The 23,571-nt window shown below is 34.3% G+C and overlaps 1 protein-coding gene across 1 annotated transcript; it reads right to left on the bottom strand.

Annotated features, from left to right (window-relative positions):
• Positions 1-2,499: 2,499 nt before the first annotated feature.
• irx1a (iroquois homeobox 1a) lies at positions 2,500-8,469 on the bottom strand. Its single transcript, XM_014185368.2, has 4 exons — positions 7,982-8,469; positions 5,555-6,551; positions 5,075-5,150; positions 2,500-4,273 (listed from the first exon to the last, which is right to left on the bottom strand). The coding sequence occupies exons 1-4, from the start codon at positions 8,225-8,227 to the stop codon at positions 4,231-4,233; spliced, it is 1,362 nt and encodes a 453-aa protein (XP_014040843.1). The 5' UTR covers positions 8,228-8,469; the 3' UTR covers positions 2,500-4,230.
• Between the last annotated feature and the right edge of the window lie 15,102 nt (positions 8,470-23,571).

The following is a 23,571-nucleotide window of genomic DNA, read 5'->3' as shown; positions in this document are numbered from 1 at the left end:
AACCCTAACCCTAACCCTAACCATCCCTAACCCTAACCCTAACCCCTAACCCTAACCACTTTCTGGATTCCCATATGTCCAATGTTCTCCCTAACCCTAACCCTAACCCCTAACCCTAACCACTTTCTGGATTCCCATATGTCCAATGTTCTCCCTAACCCTAACCCTAACCCTTAACCCTAACCCTAACCCTAACCCCTAACCCTAACCCTAACCCCTAACCCTAACCCCTAACCCTAACCTTAACCCTAACCCCTAACCCTAACCACTTTCTGGGTTCCCATATGTCCAATTTTCTCCCTAACCCTAACCCTAACCCCTAACCCCTAACCCTAACCCTAACCATCCCTAACCCTAACCCTAACCCCTAACCCCTAACCCTAACCCTAACCATCCCTAACCCTAACCCCTAACCCTAACCACTTTCTGGATTCCCATATGTCCAATGTTCTTCCTCAACATAGCAGCAGTTTAGTGCCAATTTGCATTGGCATCTAATGTTAATGTATTCATTATTAAAATGTATGTAACTTTTATTTTGTTAATAGGAATGATTAAAAGTCAAATTAATTTTAAATCTGTTAATACAATATGGCATTTTTTTTTCTATATTTCTGTGTTTTATCACATGAGCAACCATTAAATCGATGATATATTAATTAAACTATATTTCTCTTTAATTCATTGGAAAAGGTAATTGCCCATACTGCTCATTATTATAATAATTGCTGTCATTTAACTAATAATAATTGTTGTTACTTTATTATACCATGGGCTGTTGTTTTTGTGTTGTTGTTTACACTTGTTGGCCATTAAATAACAAGCGGTGAATATTAGATGACTTTCCTTAGCATTAACAGCGAACCACCTCGACAGTATATCTCTACGCTGTCTTAAATGTATTTGTTTGGAGTGTGAATGGCGTCTCTCTCCGCTGTGGCCCGAGGCGCTGGGAGGACCAGCTCACAGTGACAGCCTAATTATAGGCTCCTAACCGCTTTATTACTCATTAAACAATCAACTGTACATCCACCGCTAAATGATTTGTGTTGTTGTATATATTAAAAGGAAACATAATATAATGGCAGGCTGCAGCTAGCGGCTCTGCAAACCTCAAGGTGCTTCGCTACAAAACCCAGAAATCAGACACCACCTGGGGGTTTATTTTCATTTCAACTACAAAAGGCTGGTTGAGAAGATGTGACGTGTGAACATAGAGTTAAAAGATGACATTCCGCGCACCTGCCTTGACTTCCTGGAAGGGCTGTCTTTTGTCCATCTGAATTATATCAGCGCATTTAAACACTGAGCCATGTTGTTTATTCAGACATGATCTATTTCATTATATTATAAGCACTTTATATTTTCTGCGTTTCATGTTGTTCCATGACTGGGTTGATTTTCCTTTTTTTGTCCTTAATAGTAATTTACAAGGGCGATTGAAACTTCATAGCGATGTTCCAGAAGTCACCAGCGTCTCTAAATCCATACATGAATTAACCTCCCGATGGAGATCTGAGAGACGGTTGAGCTCTGTGTATAGATGCATAAAGTTGTTGATAATATAATTAATTGTGTGTTTTTTTTTTTGACAGAAGGCACAACAAACACATCTGACCCTGTCCTGCCCTTTTACCACCCTCTGACCTGGTTAATTTTCTAACAGGCTTTTAACGGCGTAACTGTTTAGCGAACTGCCATCAAAATGTCACAAATTTATGCGCATAAATGTTTCTCTCCTTGAGAGAAGTCAACGTTTACTGAAAAATAAAGCCACTTTGACCCCGGAATTAACCCGGTGGAGACTGCTGGAGTGCGCACTGATCTCCATTTGATTCATTCAATTCTGTTAGACCTCCATTACTCTGCCTTGCTCTCTGGATTAAAAAAATAAATAAAAAAATACTCAAATACGTTTTCATTGCGAAATAATCTCTCAAATGTACTAATATAGGACAACACCAATCTTTAGACTTTGTAAAATGATTAGAAAACAACTATTTTAAATTGCCTTTGTTAACACTGAATTTAAATTGTTTGACCCTCATAAGCAACGGCGCAGGGAACACTGTTATGGTTTATAGTGTATATAGAACATCTGTTTCCAATCTTCTAAAAGTAATTATATTCTAAACTTTATCTGACCACACACACACACACACACACACACACACACACACACACACAGTGTTTGTGTTCAGTCTGACTGTGAGATAGTTTATTTTATTTAACCTTTATTTAACTAGGAAAGTCGGTTTTAAGAACAAATTCTTATTTACAGTGACGACCTAGCCCGGGAAAACCCGAACCCGGAAGACGCTGGGCCAGTTGTGCGCCCGCACTATGGGAATACCAATCACGGCCGGTTGTGATACAGCCTGGAATCGAACCAATGTGTCTGTAGTGTATGCCACAAGCACTGAGATACAGTGCTTTATAACCCGCTGCGCCATTCGGGAGGAAATAACAATTTGATAACATATCATCTTTTGACACATATTCTAGGCTAAATTTGGTTGCTTTATTCCAAGTTGTAAAAAGTTCCAAGTTGTCAAGTGTTTCTAGAGTTAAAGTGAAAATCTTTTGACGCAACGCAGTCTCACAATCAATTCGTGCATATATGCACATAATTCATCACAGCAAATTTCGACTAGGTCTATATTATTTATCTGTAAATGTACTGAAGCCTATAGAGGTCGCTGTGATACAACAATAGACAGGCACCGAGCCAGCCAACACGTTCAGCCTGCCATACCTCCAAAATAGCGAATACTAAATATATTCGTCTATTGAAAATACTACAATAAAAATATTATATTTAACCATTTTCAATAGGTATGTTGACATTGCGTTATATCCACTAAATATGTAACATGAAATGTAATTGTTATAAATAAAAATAAAACAGTTTAAGGAGGCTATTATTTGTTTATAGTTGTTTACAGTTGTTTTAATTTGAATGAAACCTGTTAATATTATCGTCTTTAATGTAGGCCTGAGATATCTTTCTGTATTGAAGTCTGATCGTTGTGAATCCAACATTACCACCGTTCATTCCAATAACCAAAACAATGTTACACTTCAAATCACATCGCCATAATCCTTGCAATTGTTCCTCATCACCTTATTATTAAACTGATTCAATAGAAGTATCTTACTTCAGTCCATCCCTGTAACTGTTTCCGATCACATGTATCTGTCCGGACCCCCCCCAAAAAAAACACAGTTAGTAACCCTGCTAACAACGTCACCGGACCAGCTAACCTCTCACTATTAATAATACATTACCGAATCGACTTCTCTTTCTGACAGATTAGATTTTAACCATTTGATTTTGGTTTGGGCAGGGCGTTCCCACATTATTACTTAATGATGCTCCCAGCTGCTTCTGTCCGTTTCCCCGGCACCAGTAACCATCTGGCCCGGTTATTAGCACCTCAATGCGTCGCCGCTCCCTCCCCATTTAACTGGAGAAAGTGGAATAACATTAGATAAAGGAGGGTCTGTATTATCCGCTGCTTTAGCCGCTCTGCCCCTCTCTCTAACAGGGGGACGAGGTGAAGGCGGTTTCCTCCTAGCTGCTAATGATTATAATGGAATGGACCATCTTAGCGTTAGTTATGACGAGCCATTTACCCTGACTGATGTGTTGTAATAATAATAATAATAATAATAACAACAACAATAATAATAACAATAATTATTATTATTATAATAATCGTAATAATAACAATACTGATAATAATCGTGTAGGTTTTAACCAAATTAAATTCTGGTATTGTTAAATAATATTGTGCGACAGAGTCCCCTTTTCTCTAAATATTTCACTGTGTTAGAGCTGTTTGATCTAGAAAATACCAACGAAAACAAAAAAAGATCTATATTCTTTGATTTCTCTATAATTTCATTTAGTTTATTAGACAAAATATACGATCTGGACAAATGTCGTCAACGCGCTATTTACACATGTAAATGACTGTATGTACAGAACAGAAGAGTCCAACGGAATAAAGACAAAAGGAAAAGACAACCAAACGTCCCAGGGTAAGGAGCGGGTAAATAACCGGCGCCATTATTTACAACAATAGACGAAATCCTGCCACAGGAGTTTATATCAAATGAACCATTTGTTCTGAACGCTACGGTGAATTAAGTTATTTCTCATTGTCCTTTTCTGAGTTCGTAAAGTGTTGTTGTTGTTGTTGTTTGTTCCAGGGCTGAATGTCTTGATCAAGCCGAGGAAAGGGCCAGCTGCGGCGCGTCTTGCTGAGTCCTGGGGGATGAAAGAACAGACAGGAGGATGAAGATAACAATGGAAAGACAAAACTGGTTTATCTATAGAATAGAATATTATTTTCAAGTAGATTTGCCACTGGGTCAACATACAGAAGATGTGATCTAGGATTCTATATCTCTTCAAGTTTTCATGTGAATTCTATCGACGCTTTTTTATTTTTTTTAACCTATATCAGGAACTTGTATTTAAAGCATATCATTTATGACACGAATGATTCCACGTGTGTATAAAACATGCCAAACTACACACACACACACACACAAACAGGCCCGTCATATGAGGATAGCACTGCCAGCAGCGGCCTAGTGCTAATAGTGGGAAGAAAAGAGGGTCTGTGTAAATGTTAGCACTCTAGACGGGGTAAAGTCTTCCACTAGAAAGCTCCCCAGGGCCAAGCTGCTCCCCGGGGTCTTTAGGGAAGCCGAGCCCCAGACAGGTCCCGTTTTACGGGGGACTTGATAAGTAGTCAGCCTCCAGAGGGAGGGAATTAGGGGAGGAGGGGGAAGAGGGGGCTGGGGCCAAAAACCCCGTGTCACCCGGAGAAGAACAACTCTTTTTTTTAAATTATTTATTTTAGAAGACAGACCAATCTCTCACATCTGTCCACCAAGAAACCAGTCCCTATACCTTCTAAGAGCCTAACCACAACACACCACAGAATGACACCATTTTTTTTATATTAGGAAACCATTTGATATTACAATTATTAGGAATATCAGTCTTACTGCAATGCTTTAGTCCGACTGCATTTAGCCAATCAATCAAAGAGCCTCTTACCCATCGTGAAGAGGTCTGAATGAGGACTTCAGAGGTTGCGTTGGAGGAGAGGCACTTCTTACAACGTTTTCACGGTCTGAAATAAAAGGATTAAAACTCATTACAAAATAAACGAATTATATATTTTAATTAAATACCTGAGTAATAACGTAATGCTTCTATGTCATTATTATTATTATTATTATTATTATTATTATGATAATTATTATAACAAATACTAGTGTGTGTGTGTGTGTGTGTGTGTGTGTGTGTGTGTGTGTGTGTGTGTGTGTGTGTGTGTGTGTGTGTGTGTGTGTGTGTGTGTGTGTGTGTGTGTGTGGAAACTTTAGTCGTTTTAAAAGCACTTTTTTTGGTGGGGACAAAATACAATTGATAGGCTAACTGTAATTTCTATGATATTTTTATTTATTTATTTTGTTGTTGCTTACCAAATATAATCGTAAATAAAGCATTGCGCATAGGATTCTGACTGGTGCGTACCTATGTGCTTGGGGCTGAGTTGTGGCGAGGCTCCAGTCGACACCAACACCGAGGCCTGGTGCTGCTGCTGTTGCTGTTGGGTCTGTAAGTGAACGTTATGATGCTGGTGCTGATTAACACCTAGAAACGACCGGACGTTGAGCAGAGAGTTCTGCCCCAGGAAAGCTCCGTTGGTCCAGTTATGAAACTTGCCTATCTGACAGGTATATAGTCCGTGAGAAGGCAGGAAGGCCGGGTGCTGCATCTGAGACGGGGTGTGACCGGTAAGACCGGAGGGAGAGTTGGACTTGACAGAACTATCAGGACTAGTAGCCGTCTCAGCTAACGACCAGATCTTAGGCTTAGTGTTCACTGGGAGCTGAAAACTTCCCTGTCTGTCCGGAGACACAACTATGGTGTTGCTGTTTCTATCAGAAAGTTCTTCCTTCCCGGAGGAAATTGAGTTTTTAGATTTGTCGAAGGCGTCGTGTTGCAGAGCGAAGGCTCGCCGTTTCTCCAGACTGTCCAGTTCTCGGTGTCTACCGTCCGGTTTATCATCCTCATCCTCATTGCTCTGATCTCCATCGTTATCGTCTATCTTGTCTATATCGATGCTTTCTAGATCGATCTCCTCTTCGTCGTCGTTCTTCTCCGCGTCTCCCTCATTGTCGGAGCCGAAGATGTTTCCATCCTCGTCGTCTTTACTCCTGGCCCCCCAAGTCACCTTGTTCTCCTTCTTCAACCTCCTCCTGGCGTTGGCGAACCAGGTGGACACCTGCGTCAGGGTCATCTTAGTAATGATGGCCAACATGATCTTCTCTCCCTTAGTGGGGTAAGGGTTCTTCCTGTGCTCATTGAGCCAGGCCTTCAGCGTGCTGGTACTCTCCCGGGTGGCGTTCTTGGGCCTGGCCGGGTCCCCGTACTGGAACTGACCGTATGGGTAGAAAGCTGGCGAGGTGTGGGCCGTGAAGCTGCCTGGATGGACGCCAGGACTGTCCTTCAGCTCGTACTGGGAGCCCTGGAAGGATGAACAACGCCACGGGATTGGTTAATATGTTGCTTAGAAACACGTCAATGTCTATAAATGCCTAATACCGCGCGTACATTTTGACACGAAGAGCATTTCATAATGGGCCTAATCGCTTGGATATCCCTGAAACTCATTTATGCCACTCGTTTACGTTAATTACAGTTTGGGATAACTGTAGACAATGTCCTTGAAATAGCGTCCAAAAGTTCAGAAAACTATAATACTCATAACCTATGTATTATATTTAAGCCTATATATTTAAGAGTATGACTATACACACACATATATATATATATATATATATATATATTCATGATATGTTTTCGCGTTTTAATTACTGAGTTGAGTAGAATTATTTTTAATGCATTTGACCGAAACGGTATCAGTTGCCGCTGCGGCCTTGTCTGTTTCTCTTGTTATTTAAGCAATACTATTTCTGTATCAAAAGCAGATGGAAGTAACTATTGGAATTATTAAATGAAGTGTATTTTTGTAGGACAGTATAAAATGTCAATGTCATCATGGATTTAAATGATTTATTTGATGAGAAAGGTTGTATTGTCTACCAGAGAAAGCCTTATTCACGCTGCATTCTTGTAACCGTGTTCTATAGTGATGAACTGCCTTATATTGTAAAGTATCTGTAAATTATCATTTTTACATGTCAGGTTATAAACTTAAAAAAACCCCACAATATTTCATAAATACGTACGTCTTATCCTCAAATCATTTCCCTCAAAATGAATTTTAAAAAGTAGAACTATGTTGCGAGGCTAAATGATAATATAATGTTTAGGTTATTGTGGGCCTGGAATAAGTTTGGCCGTAAAGGTTTGGTTTATATAGCTGCTGTTTTATCCGAACAGTTGAATGATTTGTGGAGCTGCCAACTTCAAGCAAAGGCCTTTTTGTTGTTTCTATTCACCAGAACGAATAGCAGTCTTTAGGGATATTTCTGAAGCCGAGAACCAATGCTATAATAATTAAATTCAACTAAACTATATCATTTGTGTCACAAGCACCATTATCTAGACTAAACTCTCTTTTATACTAAATAACTTCTCCCTCAAACGAAATGTTTTTTTTGTTGGCTCATTTATAATCGAACAACATTTCTTTGAAAGCAGCTGAAACAAACTCCCACTTCAAATCACTAATACACTTCCGAAGTAGGTTAAGAATAATGAATCTGAGTCCAATAATTAAGACGTGCAGATAAAAGTTATAGATTGTTATTTCTTATCAACAAACTTCCGGAGAACGAGAGTATATGCAAGTTGCAAAGCAACCGCAGACTGAATAGTACTCAGCCGTCTTTTCACCTGCCTTTTCCCGGTAAAATAAGTGAAACACTTTGACGTAAAGCAACAATACAGACCACTACAATACAACACCAGAAGTATAGAAATAGCCCTTACCATTTGAGAGAAAAGAGCCAAGTCCGCGCTGCTGTAAGGCAGGAATGCGCTGTAGTTGTGTGCAGTGTAAGGGTTTGCGTACATGCCCAACACCGAGGTGACTGCAGCGGCAGCAGCCGACTGGTTACCCGCTATCTCAGCGCTCCCTCCCCGGGACGACGGAGTCAGGACCCCCGGCCGATCCACGCCGTACACCGCTTGGGAGGCACTTAAATACTGAGGGTAGCCCAACTGGGGGAAAGACATCCTCTCCGCCGAGTCCGTATGCCAAAACACGTCGGAACACGAGACCCGAAGAGTAAAGAAGTCAAAGAGAAAGTGACCAGGAAAAGAACCGGCAGCAAATAAGGTCACAATGAGTTCTTCTGCTATTCTTTCAAATCTCAGCTTTTCTCTTTCGCTGCAACACCGTCGGATGTGATCACATCAACAATTGAGCTCCAACTGATGTGCCTGCCCTCAGGTCTCAGCCTGATCTCTCAGATACAATTTGAAGTTTATGCCTTTGATTGGCATCCCACTTGAGCTGGAAGCTCCTCCTCGCCGGAGCATGTGGCTAGAGCATTGGCTGGGCCGCTGCATCATCTCTCAGTTGTTGGGAGAATTGTATGTCCAATGTTTAGCGTTTACAGTCCCATTCACTGAAGCTCTTTTGATTGTTGTATGACAACCTGTCTACACGATTTTACAGCTGTCCAACATAGTGGGATAAAGCACAAGGAGCAGGGAACTTCCTGAATACGTTCAACTGTCATTAACACACAGCGGGGAAATGGTGGACTTGTTCTATAGGAATTATCAGGACATTTTCTCTCTCATTTAGACATTTTAGAAAGTATTTCTATAGGCTTTTTTTTTATGGGGAGTATGACATTTTATTGAGTTTATTTTATTTTCTATTTTTATTATTTTTTTTTCTATTATTTTATTATTCTGTCCAATCATTCGAATTAATTGATGAACGTGTCAAATGAAATGAGACACGGAAACGGGGATGTTGTCGATAATTTGGAACAAAACCTGAAATCATAAGTTGCCTGAAATAACGGCCACTGGGCCACAGCTACAATTCCCTTTAAGGCATCATGATAGTGTGTCATGTCATGGTAGTATTATCACTATTATATAGCTTTGGGATGGATGAAGAACACAAACTTAGTTAGCCTACAGCGAAGTGGATTGACACATAGTGTCATGTTTAACGGAAGCTTGTAAAATTGTGTCACTAATTGAAATTCAACTCTGCTGCTGGTTATTGAAAATGCTTAGCCTTCATTCTGTTTTTTAGCCGCCCGACCCCAACACCCCCCTTCACTTTCTTTATGTGTGTGATCGGGGATTAGTGTTTTTCAATCAGACCAACATAAAGCAGATAGGTAGTTGTGTTTAACAGATAGGTAGTTGTTTGTAACAGATAGGTAGTTGTTTATAACAGATAGGTAGTTGTTTATAACAGATAGGTAGTTGTTTATAACAGATAGGTAGTTGTTTATAACAGATAGGTAGTTGTTTGTAACAGATAGGTAGTTGTTTGTAACATATAGGTAGTTGTTTATAACAGATAGGTAGTTGTTTATAACAGATAGGTAGTTGTTTGTAACAGATAGGTAGTTGTTTGTAACATATAGGTAGTTGTTTAACAGATAGGTAGTTGTTTATAACAGATAGGTAGTTGTTTGTAAAAGATAGGTAGTTGTTTATAACAGATAGGTAGTTGTTTGTAACAGATAGGTAGCTGTTTATAACAGATAGGTAGTTGTTTATAACAGATAGGTAGTTGTTTATAACAGATAGGTAGTTGTTTATAACAGATAGGTAGTTGTTTATAACAGATAGGTAGTTGTTTATAACAGATAGGTAGTTGTTTGTAACAGATAGGTAGTTGTTTGTAACATATAGGTAGTTGTTTAACAGATAGGTAGTTGTTTATAACAGATAGGTAGTTGTTTGTAAAAGATAGGTAGTTGTTTATAACAGATAGGTAGTTGTTTGTAACAGATAGGTAGCTGTTTATAACAGATAGGTAGTTGTTTATAACAGATAGGTAGTTGTTTATAACAGATAGGTAGTTGTTTATAACAGATAGGTAGTTGTTTGTAACAGATAGGTAGTTGTTTGTAACATATAGGTAGTTGTTTAACAGATAGGTAGTTGTTTATAACAGATAGGTAGTTGTTTGTAAAACATAGGTAGTTGTTTATAACAGATAGGTAGTTGTTTGTAACAGATAGGTAGCTGTTTATAACAGATAGGTAGTTGTTTATAACAGATAGGTAGTTGTTTATAACAGATAGGTAGTTGTTTGTAACAGATAGGTAGTTGTTTGTAACAGATAGGTAGTTGTTTGTAACAAATAGGTAGTTGTTTATAACAGATAGGTAGTTGTTTGTAACAGATAGGTAGTTGTTTAACAGATAAGTAGTTGTTTAACAGATAGGTAGTTGTTTAACAGATAGGTAGTTGTTTATAACAGATAGGTAGTTGTTTATAACAGATAGGTAGTTTTTTGTAACAGATAGGTAGTTGTGTTACAGATAGGTAGTTTTTTGTAACAGATAGGTAGTTGTGTTACAGATAGGTAGTTGTTTATAACAGATATGTAGTTGTTTATAACAGATAGGTAGTTGTTTATAACAGATAGGTAGTTGTTTATAACAGATAGTTAGTTGATTATAACAGATATGTAGTTGTTTGTAACATATAGTTAGTTGTTTGTAACAGATAGGTAGTTGTTTGTAACATATAGGTACTTGTTTATAACAGATAGGTAGTTGTTTATAACAGATAGGTAGTTGTTTATAACAGATAGGTAGTTGTGTAACAGATAGGTAGTTGTTTATAACAGATAGGTAGTTGTTTGTAACAGATAGGTAGTTGTTAATAACAGATAGATAGTTGTTTATAACAGATAGGTAGTTGTTTATAACAGATAGGTAGTTGTTTATAACAGATAGGTAGTTGTTTAACAGATAGGTAGTTGTTTGTAACAGATAGTTAGTTGTTTGTAACAGATAGGTAGTTGTTTATAACAGATAGCTAGTTGTTTGTAACAGATAGGTAGTTGTTTAACAGATAGGTAGTTGTTTAACAGATAGGTAGTTGTTTATAACAGATAGGTAGTTGTTTGTAACAGATAGGTAGTTGTTTATAACAGATAGGTAGTTGTTCATAACAGGTAGGTAGTTGTTTATAACATATAGGTAGTTGTTTATAACAGATAGGTAGTTGTTTAACAGATAGGTAGTTGTTTAACAGATAGGTATTTGTTTGTAACAGATAGGTAGTTGTTTATAACAGATAGGTAGTTGTTTATAACAGATAGGTAGTTGTTTAACAGATAGGTAGTTGTTTATAACAGATAGGTAGTTGTTTGTAACAGATAGGTAGTTGTTTATAACAGATAGGTAGTTGTTTGTAAGAGATAAATTGTTGTTTGTAACAGATAAATTGTTGATTGTAACAGATAGGTAGTTGTTTGTAAAAGATAGGTAGTTGTTTGTAACAGATAGGTAATTGTTTATAACATATAGGTAGTTGTTTGTAACAGATAGGTAGTTGTTTATAACAGATAGGTAGTTGTTTGTAACAGATAGGTAGTTGTTTATAACAGATAGGTAGTTGATTATAACAGATAGGTAGTTGTTTGTAACATATAGGTAGTTTTTTGTAACAGATAGGTAGTTGTTTGTAACATATAGGTAGTTGTTTATAACAGATAGGTAGTTGTTTGACAGATAGGTAGTTGTTTAACAGATAGGTAGTTGTTTGTAACAGATAGGTAGTTGTTTGCAACAGATAGGTAGTTGTTTGTAACAGATAGGTAGTTGTTTATAACAGATAGGTAGTTGTTTAACAGATAGGTAGTTGTTTGTAACAGATAGGTAGTTGTTTATAACAGATAGGTAGTTGTTTATAACAGATAGGTAGTTGTTTATAACAGATAGGTAGTTGTTTGTAACAGATAGGTAGTTGTTTATAACAGATAGGTAGTTGTTTGTAACAGATATGTAGTTGTTTATAACAGATAGGTAGTTGTTTAACATATAGGTAGTTGTTTGTAACAGATAGGTAGTTGTTTATAACAGATAGGTAGTTGTTTATAACAGATAGGTAATTGTTTATAACATATAGGTAGTTGTTTGTAACAGATAGGTAGTTGTTTATAACAGATAGGTAGTTGTTTATAACAGATAGGTAGTTGTTTGTAACAGATAGGTAGTTGTTTATAACATATAGGTAGTTGTTTGTAACAGATAGGTAGTTGTTTGTAACAGATAGGTAGTTGTTTATAACAGATAGGTAGTTGTTTATAACAGATAGGTAATTGTTTATAACATATAGGTAGTTGTTTGTAACAGATAGGTAGTTGTTTATAACAGATAGGTAGTTGTTTGTAACATATAGGTAGTTGTTTATAACAGATAGGTAGTTGTTTATAACAGATAGGTAGTTGTTTGTAACAGATAGGTAGTTGTTTGTAACAGATAGGTAGTTGTTTGTAACATATAGGTAGTTGTTTGTAACAGATAGGTAGTTGTTTGTAACAGATAGGTAGTTGTTTAACAGATAGGTAGTTGTTTGTAACAGATAGGTAGTTGTTTGCAACAGATAGGTAGTTGTTTGTAACAGATAGGTAGTTGTTTATAACAGATAGGTAGTTGTTTGTAACAGATAGGTAGTTGTTTGTAACAGATAGGTAGTTGTTTATAACAGATAGGTAGTTGTTTATAACAGATAGGTAGTTGTTTATAACAGATAGGTAGTTGTTTATAACAGATAGGTAGTTGTTTAACAGATAGGTAGTTGTTTATAACAGATAGGTAGTTGTTTATAACAGATAGGTAGTTGTTTGATACAGATAGGTAGTTGTTTATAACAGATAGGTAGTTGTTTGTAACAGATAGTTAGTTGATTATAACAGATAGGTAGTTGTTTGTAACATATAGGTAGTTGTTTGTAACAGATAGGTAGTTGTTTATAACAGATAGGTAGTTGTTTATAACAGATAGGTAGTTGTTTATAACAGATAGGTAGTTGTTTGTAACATATAGGTAGTTGTTTGTAACAGATAGGTAGTTGTTTGTAACATATAGGTAGTTGTTTATAACAGATAGGTAGTTGTTTGACAGATAGGTAGTTGTTTAACAGATAGGTAGTTGTTTGTAACAGATAGGTAGTTGTTTGCAACAGATAGGTAGTTGTTTGTAACAGATAGGTAGTTGTTTATAACAGATAGGTAGTTGTTTAACAGATAGGTAGTTGTTTGTAACAGATAGGTAGTTGTTTATAACAGATAGGTAGTTGTTTATAACAGATAGGTAGTTGTTTATAACAGATAGGTAGTTGTTTGTAACAGATAGGTAGTTGTTTATAACAGATAGGTAGTTGTTTGTAACAGATAGGTAGTTGTTTGTAACAGATAGGTAGTTGTTTATAACAGATAGGTAGTTGTTTATAACAGATAGGTAGTTGTTTATAACATATAGGTAGTTGTTTGTAACAGATAGGTAGTTGTTTATAACAGATAGGTAGTTGTTTGTAACAGATAGGTAGTTGTTTATAACAGATAGGTAGTTGTTTATAACAGATAGGTAGTTGTTTGTAACAGATAGGTAATTGTTTATAACATATAGGTAGTTGTTTGTAACAGATAGGTAGTTGTTTGTAACAGATAGGTAGTTGTTTGTAACAGATAGGTAGTTGTTTATAACAGATAGGTAATTGTTTATAACAGATAGGTAGTTGTTTGTAACAGATAGGTAGTTGTTTATAACAGATAGGTAGTTGTTTGTAACAGATAGGTAGTTGTTTGTAACAGATAGGTAGTTGTTTGTAACAGATAGGTAGTTGTTTATAACAGATAGGTAGTTGTTTGACAGATAGGTAGTTGTTTAACAGATAGGTAGTTGTTTGTAACAGATAGGTAGTTGTTTGCAACAGATAGGTAGTTGTTTGTAACAGATAGGTAGTTGTTTATAACAGATAGGTAGTTGTTTAACAGATAGGTAGTTGTTTGTAACAGATAGGTAGTTGTTTATAACAGATAGGTAGTTGTTTATAACAGATAGGTAGTTGTTTATAACAGATAGGTAGTTGTTTGTAACAGATAGGTAGTTGTTTATAACAGATAGGTAGTTGTTTGTAACATATAGGTAGTTGTTTGTAACAGATAGGTAGTTGTTTATAACAGATAGGTAGTTGTTTTAACAGATAGGTAGTTGTTTGTAACAGATAGGTAGTTGTTTGTAACAGATAGGTAGTTGTTTATAACAGATAGGTAGTTGTTTGTAACAGATAGGTAGTTGTTTAACAGATAGGTAGTTGTTTGTAACAGATAGGTAGTTGTTTATAACAGATAGGTAGTTGTTTGTACAGATAGGTAGTTGTTTAACAGATAGGTAGTTGTTTGTAACAGATAGGAAGTTGTTTAACAGACAGGTAGTTGTTTGTAACAGATAGGTAGTTGTTTGTAACAGATAGGTAGTTGTTTAACAGATAGGTAGTTGTTTGTAACAGATAGGTAGTTGTTTATAACAGATAGGTAGTTGTTTATAACAGATAGGTAGTTGTTTATAACAGATAGGTAGTTGTTTGTAACAGATAGGTAGTTGTTTATAACAGATAGGTAGTTGTTTGTAACATATAGGTAGTTGTTTGTAACAGATAGGTAGTTGTTTATAACAGATAGGTAGTTGTTTATAACAGATAGGTAGTTGTTTATAACAGATAGGTAGTTGTTTGTAACAGATAGGTAGTTGTTTATAACAGATAGGTAGTTGTTTGTAACAGATAGGTAGTTGTTTATAACAGATAGGTAGTTGTTTATAACAGATAGGTAGTTGTTTGTAACAGATAGGTAATTGTTTATAACATATAGGTAGTTGTTTGTAACAGATAGGTAGTTGTTTGTAACAGATAGGTAGTTGTTTATAACAGATAGGTAGTTGTTTATAACAGATAGGTAATTGTTTATAACATATAGGTAGTTGTTTGTAACAGATAGGTAGTTGTTTATAACAGATAGGTAGTTGTTTTAACAGATAGGTAGTTGTTTGTAACAGATAGGTAGTTGTTTGTAACATATACGTAGTTGTTTATAACAGATAGGTAGTTGTTTGACAGATAGGTAGTTGTTTAACAGATAGGTAGTTGTTTGTAACAGATAGGTAGTTGTTTGCAACAGATAGGTAGTTGTTTGTAACAGATAGGTAGTTGTTTATAACAGATAGGTAGTTGTTTCAACAGATAGGTAGTTGTTTGTAACAGATAGGTAGTTGTTTATAACAGATAGGTAGTTGTTTATAACAGATAGGTAGTTGTTTATAACAGATAGGTAGTTGTTTGTAACAGATAGGTAGTTGTTTATAACAGATAGGTAGTTGTTTGTAACAGATAGGTAGTTGTTTGTAACAGATAGGTAGTTGTTTATAACAGATAGGTAGTTGTTTATAACAGATAGGTAGTTGTGTAACAGATAGGTAGTTGTTTGTAACAGATAGGTAGTTGTTTATAACAGATAGGTAGTTGTTTAACAGATATGTAGTTGTTTAACAGATAGGTAGTTGTTTGTAACAGATAGGTAGTTGTTTGCAACAGATAGGTAGTTGTTTGTAACAGATAGGTAGTTGTTTATAACAGATAGGTAGTTGTTTATAACAGATAGGTAGTTGTTTGTAACAGATAGGTAGTTGTTTATAACAGATAGGTAGTTGTTTATAACAGATAGGTAGTTGTTTATAACAGATAGGTAGTTGTTTGTAACAGATAGGTAGTTGTTTATAACAGATAGGTAGTTGTTTGTAACAGATAGGTAGTTGTGTAACAGATAGGTAGTTGTTTATAACAGATAGGTAGTTGTTTATAACAGATAGGTAGTTGTTTATAACATATAGGTAGTTGTTTGTAACAGATAGGTAGTTGTTTATAACAGATAGGTAGTTGTTTGTAACAGATAGGTAGTTGTTTGTAACAGATAGGTAGTTGTTTATAACAGATAGGTAGTTGTTTGTAACATATAGGTAGTTGTTTGTAACAGATAGGTAGTTGTTTATAACAGATAGGTAGTTGTTTTAACAGATAGGTAGTTGTTTGTAACAGATAGGTAGTTGTTTGTAACATATAGGTAGTTGTTTATAACAGATAGGTAGTTGTTTGTAACAGATAGGTAGTTGTTTAACAGATAGGTAGTTGTTTGTAACAGATAGGTAGTTGTTTGCAACAGATAGGTAGTTGTTTGTAACAGATAGGTAGTTGTTTATAACAGATAGGTAGTTGTTTAACAGATAGGTAGTTGTTTGTAACAGATAGGTAGTTGTTTATAACAGATAGGTAGTTGTTTATAACAGATAGGTAGTTGTTTATAACAGATAGGTAGTTGTTTGTAACAGATAGGTAGTTGTTTATAACAGATAGGTAGTTGTTTGTAACATATAGGTAGTTGTTTGTAACAGATAGGTAGTTGTTTGCAACAGATAGGTAGTTGTTTATAACAGATAGGTAATTGTTTATAACATATAGGTAGTTGTTTGTAACAGATAGGTAGTTGTTTATAACAGATAGGTAGTTGTTTGTAACAGATAGGTAGTTGTTTATAACAGATAGGTAGTTGTTTATAACAGATAGGTAGTTGTTTGTAACAGATAGGTAATTGTTTATAACATATAGGTAGTTGTTTGTAACAGATAGGTAGTTGTTTGTAACAGATAGGTAGTTGTTTATAACAGATAGGTAGTTGTTTATAACAGATAGGTAATTGTTTATAACATATAGGTAGTTGTTTGTAACAGATAGGTAGTTGTTTATAACAGATAGGTAGTTGTTTGTAACAGATAGGTAGTTGTTTATAACAGATAGGTAGTTGTTTATAACAGATAGGTAGTTGTTTGTAACAGATAGGTAGTTGTTTGTAACAGATAGGTAGTTGTTTGTAACAGATAGGTAGTTGTTTATAACAGATAGGTAGTTGTTTGACAGATAGGTAGTTGTTTAACAGATAGGTAGTTGTTTGTAACAGATAGGTAGTTGTTTGCAACAGATAGGTAGTTGTTTGTAACAGATAGGTAGTTGTTTATAACAGATAGGTAGTTGTTTAACAGATAGGTAGTTGTTTGTAACAGATAGGTAGTTGTTTATAACAGATAGGTAGTTGTTTATAACAGATAGGTAGTTGTTTATAACAGATAGGTAGTTGTTTATAACAGATAGGTAGTTGTTTAACAGATAGGTAGTTGTTTATAACAGATAGGTAGTTGTTTATAACAGATAGGTAGTTGTTTAACAGATAGGTAGTTGTTTATAACAGATAGGTAGTTGTTTATAACAGATAGTTAGTTGATTATAACAGATAGGTAGTTGTTTGTAACATATAGGTAGTTGTTTGTAACAGATAGGTAGTTGTTTATAACAGATAGGTAGTTGTTTATAACAGATAGGTAGTTGTTTATAACAGATAGGTAGTTGTTTGTAACAGATAGGTAGTTGTTTATAACAGATAGGTAGTTGTTTGTAACAGATAGGTAGTTGTTTATAACAGATAGGTAGTTGTTTGTAACAGATAGGTAGTTGTTTGTAACAGATAGGTAGTTGTTTATAACAGATAGGTAGTTGTTTTAACAGATAGGTAGTTGTTTGTAACAGATAGGTAGTTGTTTGCAACAGATAGGTAGTTGTTTGTAACAGATAGGTAGTTGTTTATAACAGATAGGTAGTTGTTTGAACAGATAGGTAGTTGTTTGTAACAGATAGGTAGTTGTTTATAACAGATAGGTAGTTGTTTGTAACAGATAGGTAGTTGTTTATAACAGATAGGTAGTTGTTTTAACAGATAGGTAGTTGTTTATAACAGATAGGTAGTTGTTTGTAACATATAGGTAGTTGTTTGTAACATATAGGTAGTTGTTTATAACAGATAGGTAGTTGTTTTAACAGATAGGTAGTTGTTTGTAACAGATAGGTAGTTGTTTGTAACAGATAGGTAGTTGTTTATAACAGATAGGTAGTTGTTTGTAACAGATAGGTAGTTGTTTTAACAGATAGGTAGTTGTTTGTAACAGATAGGTAGTTGTTTGCAACAGATAGGTAGTTGTTTGTAACAGATAGGTAGTTGTTTATAACAGATAGGTAGTTGTTTAACAGATAGGTAGTTGTTTGTAACAGATAGGTAGTTGTTTATAACAGATAGGTAGTTGTTTATAACAGATAGGTAGTTGTTTATAACAGATAGGTAGTTGTTTGTAACAGATAGGTAGTTGTTTATAACAGATAGGTAGTTGTTTGTAACATATAGGTAGTTGTTTGTAACAGATAGGTAGTTGTTTACAACAGATAGGTAGTTGTTTATAACAGATAGGTAATTGTTTATAACATATAGGTAGTTGTTTGTAACAGATAGGTAGTTGTTTATAACAGATAGGTAGTTGTTTGTAACAGATAGGTAGTTGTTTATAACAGATAGGTAGTTGTTTATAACAGATAGGTAGTTGTTTGTAACAGATAGGTAGTTGTTTATAACAGATAGGTAGTTGTTTGTAACAGATAGGTAGTTGTTTGTAACAGATAGGTAGTTGTTTATAACAGATAGGTAGTTGTTTATAACAGATAGGTAATTGTTTATAACATATAGGTAGTTGTTTGTAACAGATAGGTAGTTGTTTATAACAGATAGGTAGTTGTTTTAACAGATAGGTAGTTGTTTATAACAGATAGGTAGTTGATTATAACAGATAGGTAGTTGTTTGTAACATATAGGTAGTTGTTTGTAACAGATAGGTAGTTGTTTGTAACATATAGGTAGTTGTTTATAACAGATAGGTAGTTGTTTGACAGATAGGTAGTTGTTTAACAGATAGGTAGTTGTTTGTAACAGATAGGTAGTTGTTTGCAACAGATAGGTAGTTGTTTGTAACAGATAGGTAGTTGTTTATAACAGATAGGTAGTTGTTTAACAGATAGGTAGTTGTTTGTAACAGATAGGTAGTTGTTTATAACAGATAGGTAGTTGTTTATAACAGATAGGTAGTTGTTTATAACAGATAGGTAGTTGTTTATAACAGATAGGTAGTTGTTTAACAGATAGGTAGTTGTTTATAACAGATAGGTAGTTGTTTGTAACAGATAGGTAGTTGTTTAACAGATAGGTAGCTGTTTATAACAGATAGGTAGTTGTTTATAACAGATAGGTAGTTGTTTATAACAGATAGGTAGTTGTTTGTAACATATAGGTAGTTGTTTGTAACAGATAGGTAGTTGTTTATAACAGATAGGTAGTTGTTTATAACAGATAGGTAATTGTTTATAACATATAGGTAGTTGTTTGTAACAGATAGGTAGTTGTTTATAACAGATAGGTAGTTGTTTGTAACAGATAGGTAGTTGTTTGTAACAGATAGGTAGTTGATTGTAACAGATAGGTAGTTGTTTGTAACAGATAGGTAGTTGTTTGCAACAGATAGGTAGTTGTTTGTAACAGATAGGTAGTTGTTTATAACAGATAGGTAGTTGTTTAACAGATAGGTAGTTGTTTGTAACAGATAGGTAGTTGTTTGTAACAGATAGGTAGTTGTTTATAACAGATAGGTAGTTGTTTATAACAGATAGGTAGTTGTTTGTAACAGATAGGTAGTTGTTTATAACAGATAGGTAGTTGTTTGTAACAGATAGGTAGCTGTTTATAACAGATAGGTAGTTGTTTATAACAGATAGGTAGTTGTTTATAACAGATAGGTAGTTGTTTGTAACATATAGGTAGTTGTTTGTAACAGATAGGTAGTTGTTTATAACAGATAGGTAGTTGTTTATAACAGATAGGTAGTTGTTTATAACAGATAGGTAGTTGTTTGTAACAGATAGGTAATTGTTTATAACAGATAGGTAGTTGTTTGTAACAGATAGGTAGTTGTTTGTAACAGATAGGTAGTTGTTTGTAACAGATAGGTAGTTGTTTATAACAGATAGGTAATTGTTTATAACATATAGGTAGTTGTTTGTAACAGATAGGTAGTTGTTTATAACAGATAGGTAGTTGTTTTAACAGATAGGTAGTTGTTTGTAACAGATAGGTAGTTGTTTGTAACATATAGGTAGTTGTTTATAACAGATAGGTAGTTGTTTGACAGATAGGTAGTTGTTTAACAGATAGGTAGTTGTTTGTAACAGATAGGTAGTTGTTTGCAACAGATAGGTAGTTGTTTGTAACAGATAGGTAGTTGTTTATAACAGATAGGTAGTTGTTTAACAGATAGGTAGTTGTTTGTAACAGATAGGTAGTTGTTTATAACAGATAGGTAGTTGTTTATAACAGATAGGTAGTTGTTTATAACAGATAGGTAGTTGTTTATAACAGATAGGTAGTTGTTTAACAGATAGGTAGTTGTTTGTAACAGATAGGTAGTTGTTTATAACAGATAGGTAGTTGTTTAACAGATAGGTAGTTGTTTATAACAGATAGGTAGTTGTTTATAACAGATAGTTAGTTGATTATAACAGATAGGTAGTTGTTTGTAACATATAGGTAGTTGTTTGTAACAGATAGGTAGTTGTTTATAACAGATAGGTAGTTGTTTATAACAGATAGGTAATTGTTTATAACATATAGGTAGTTGTTTGTAACAGATAGGTAGTTGTTTATAACAGATAGGTAGTTGTTTTAACAGATAGGTAGTTGTTTATAACAGATAGGTAGTTGATTATAACAGATAGGTAGTTGTTTGTAACATATAGGTAGTTGTTTGTAACAGATAGGTAGTTGTTTGTAACATATAGGTAGTTGTTTATAACAGATAGGTAGTTGTTTGAACAGATAGGTAGTTGTTTGTAACAGATAGGTAGTTGTTTGCAACAGATAGGTAGTTGTTTGTAACAGATAGGTAGTTGTTTATAACAGATAGGTAGTTGTTTAACAGATAGGTAGTTGTTTGTAACAGATAGGTAGTTGTTTGTAACAGATAGGTAGTTGTTTATAACAGATAGGTAGTTGTTTATAACAGATAGGTAGTTGTTTATAACAGATAGGTAGTTGTTTGAACAGATAGGTAGTTGTTTATAACAGATAGGTAGTTGTTTATAACAGATAGGTAGTTGTTTATAACAGATAGGTAGTTGTTTGTAACAGATAGGTAGTTGTTTGTAACAGATAGGTAGTTGTTTATAACAGATAGGTAGTTGTTTATAACAGATAGGTAGTTGTTTGTAACATATAGGTAGTTGTTTGTAACAGATAGGTAGTTGTTTGTAACATATAGGTAGTTGTTTATAACAGATAGGTAGTTGTTTATAACAGATAGGTAGTTGTTTATAACAGATAGGTAGTTGTGTAACAGATAGGTAGTTGTTTATAACAGATAGGTAGTTGTTTGTAACAGATAGGTAGTTGTTTATAACAGATAGGTAGTTGTTTATAACAGATAGGTAGTTGTTTATAACAGATAGGTAGTTGTTTATAACAGATAGGTAGTTGTTTAACAGATAGGTAGTTGTTTGTAACAGATAGTTAGTTGTTTGTAACAGATAGGTAGTTGTTTAACAGATAGGTAGTTGTTTGTAACAGATATGTAGTTGTTTATAACAGATAGGTAGTTGTTTGTAACAGATAGGTAGTTGTTTAACAGATAGGTAGCTGTTGAACAGATAGGTAGTTGTTTATAACAGATAGGTAGTTGTTTGTAACAGATAGGTAGTTGTTTATAACAGATAGGTAGTTGTTCATAACAGGTAGGTAGTTGTTTATAACAGATAGGTAGTTGTTTGACAGATAGGTAGTTGTTTAACAGATAGGTAGTTGTTTGCAACAGATAGGTAGTTGTTTCTAACAGATAGGTAGTTGTTTATAACAGATAGGTAGTTGTTTAACAGATAGGTAGTTGTTTGTAACAGATAGGTAGTTGTTTATAACAGATAGGTAGTTGTTTATAACAGATAGGTAGTTGTTTATAACAGATAGGTAGTTGTTTGTAACAGATAGGTAGTTGTTTATAACAGATAGGTAGTTGTTTGTAAGAGATAAATTGTTGTTTGTAACAGATAAATTGTTGATTGTAACAGATAGGTAGTTGTTTGTAAAAGATAGGTAGTTGTTTGTAACAGATAGGTAGTTGTTTATAACAGATAGGTAGTTGTTTATAACAGATAGGTAGTTGTTTGTAACAGATAGGTAGTTGTTTATAACAGATAGGTAGTTGTTTATAACAGATAGGTAGTTGTTTATAACAGATAGGTAGTTGTTTATAACAGATAGGTAGTTGTTTGTAACAGATAGGTAGTTGTTTGTAACAGATAGGTAGTTGTTTGTAACAGATAGGTAGTTGTTTATAACAGATAGGTAGTTGTTTGTAACAGATAGGTAGTTGTTTATAACAGATAGGTAGTTGTTTGTAACAGATAGGTAGTTGTTTCAACAGATAGGTAGCTGTTTAACAGATAGGTAGTTGTTTATAACAGATAGGTAGTTGTTTGTAACAGATAGGTAGTTGTTTATAACAGATAGGTAGTTGTTCATAACAGATAGGTAGTTGTTTATAACAGATAGGTAGTTGTTTATAACAGATAGGTAGTTGTTTATAACAGATAGGTAGTTGTTTATAACAGATAGGTAGTTGTTTAACAGATAGGTAGTTGTTTGTAACAGATAGGTAGTTGTTTATAACAGATAGGTAGTTGTTTATAACAGATAGGTAGTTGTTTATAACAGATAGGTAGTTGTGTAACAGATAGGTAGTTGTTTATAACAGATAGGTAGTTGTTTGTAACAGATAAGTTGTTGTTTGTAACAGATAAATTGTTGATTGTAACAGATAGGTAGTTGTTTATAACAGATAGGTAGTTGTTTATAACAGATAGGTAGTTGTTTGTAACAGATAGGTAGTTGTTTATAACAGATAGGTAGTTGTTTGTAAGAGATAAATTGTTGTTTGTAACAGATACATTGTTGATTGTAACAGATAGGTAGTTGTTTGTAAAAGATAGGTAGTTGTTTGTAACAGATAGGTAATTGTTTATAACATATAGGTAGTTGTTTGTAACAGATAGGTAGTTGTTTATAACAGATAGGTAGTTGTTTGTAACAGATAGGTAGTTGTTTAAAACAGATAGGTAGTTGTTTATAACAGATAGGTAGTTGTTTGTAACATATAGCTAGTTGTTTGTAACAGATAGGTAGTTGTTTGTAACATATAGGTAGTTGTTTATAACAGATAGGTAGTTGTTTGAACAGATAGGTAGTTGTTTATAACAGATAGGTAGTTGTTTGTAACAGATAGGTAGTTGTTTGCAACAGATAGGTAGTTGTTTGTAACAGATAGGTAGTTGTTTATAACAGATAGGTAGTTGTTTGTAACAGATAGGTAGTTGTTTATAACAGATAGGTAGTTGTTTGTAACAGATAGGTAGTTGTTTATAACAGATAGGTAGTTGTTTGTAACAGATAGGTAGTTGTTTGTAACAGATAGGTAGTTGTTTATAACAGATAGGTAGTTGTTTATAACAGATAGGTAATTGTTTATAACATATAGGTAGTTGTTTGTAACAGATAGGTAGTTGTTTATAACAGATAGGTAGTTGTTTGTAACAGATAGGTAGTTGTTTATAACAGATAGGTA

The sequence above is a fragment of the Salmo salar genome, unplaced genomic scaffold (genome assembly GCF_905237065.1).
Source record: "Salmo salar unplaced genomic scaffold, Ssal_v3.1, whole genome shotgun sequence".
NCBI classification, from domain to species: Eukaryota; Metazoa; Chordata; class Actinopteri; order Salmoniformes; family Salmonidae; genus Salmo; species Salmo salar.
The sequence above is the reverse complement of the archived record's forward strand: the minus strand, read 5'-3'. Positions and strand labels throughout refer to the sequence as shown.

Bases quoted from the DNA above. Each gene is read 5' to 3' on its own strand.
- irx1a (XM_014185368.2), bottom strand. From the start codon at position 8,227: ATGTCTTTCCCCCAGTTGGGCTACCCTCAGTATTTAAGTGCCTCCCAA. The intron at 6,552-7,981 runs GTAAGGGCTATT...TCATCCTTCCAG, and splicing joins TGGCTCTTTTCTCTCAAATG to GGCTCCCAGTACGAGCTGAA. The intron at 4,274-5,074 runs GTAAGAGGCTCT...TTCATCCCCCAG, and splicing joins TTCAGACCTCTTCACGATGG to GACTCAGCAAGACGCGCCGC.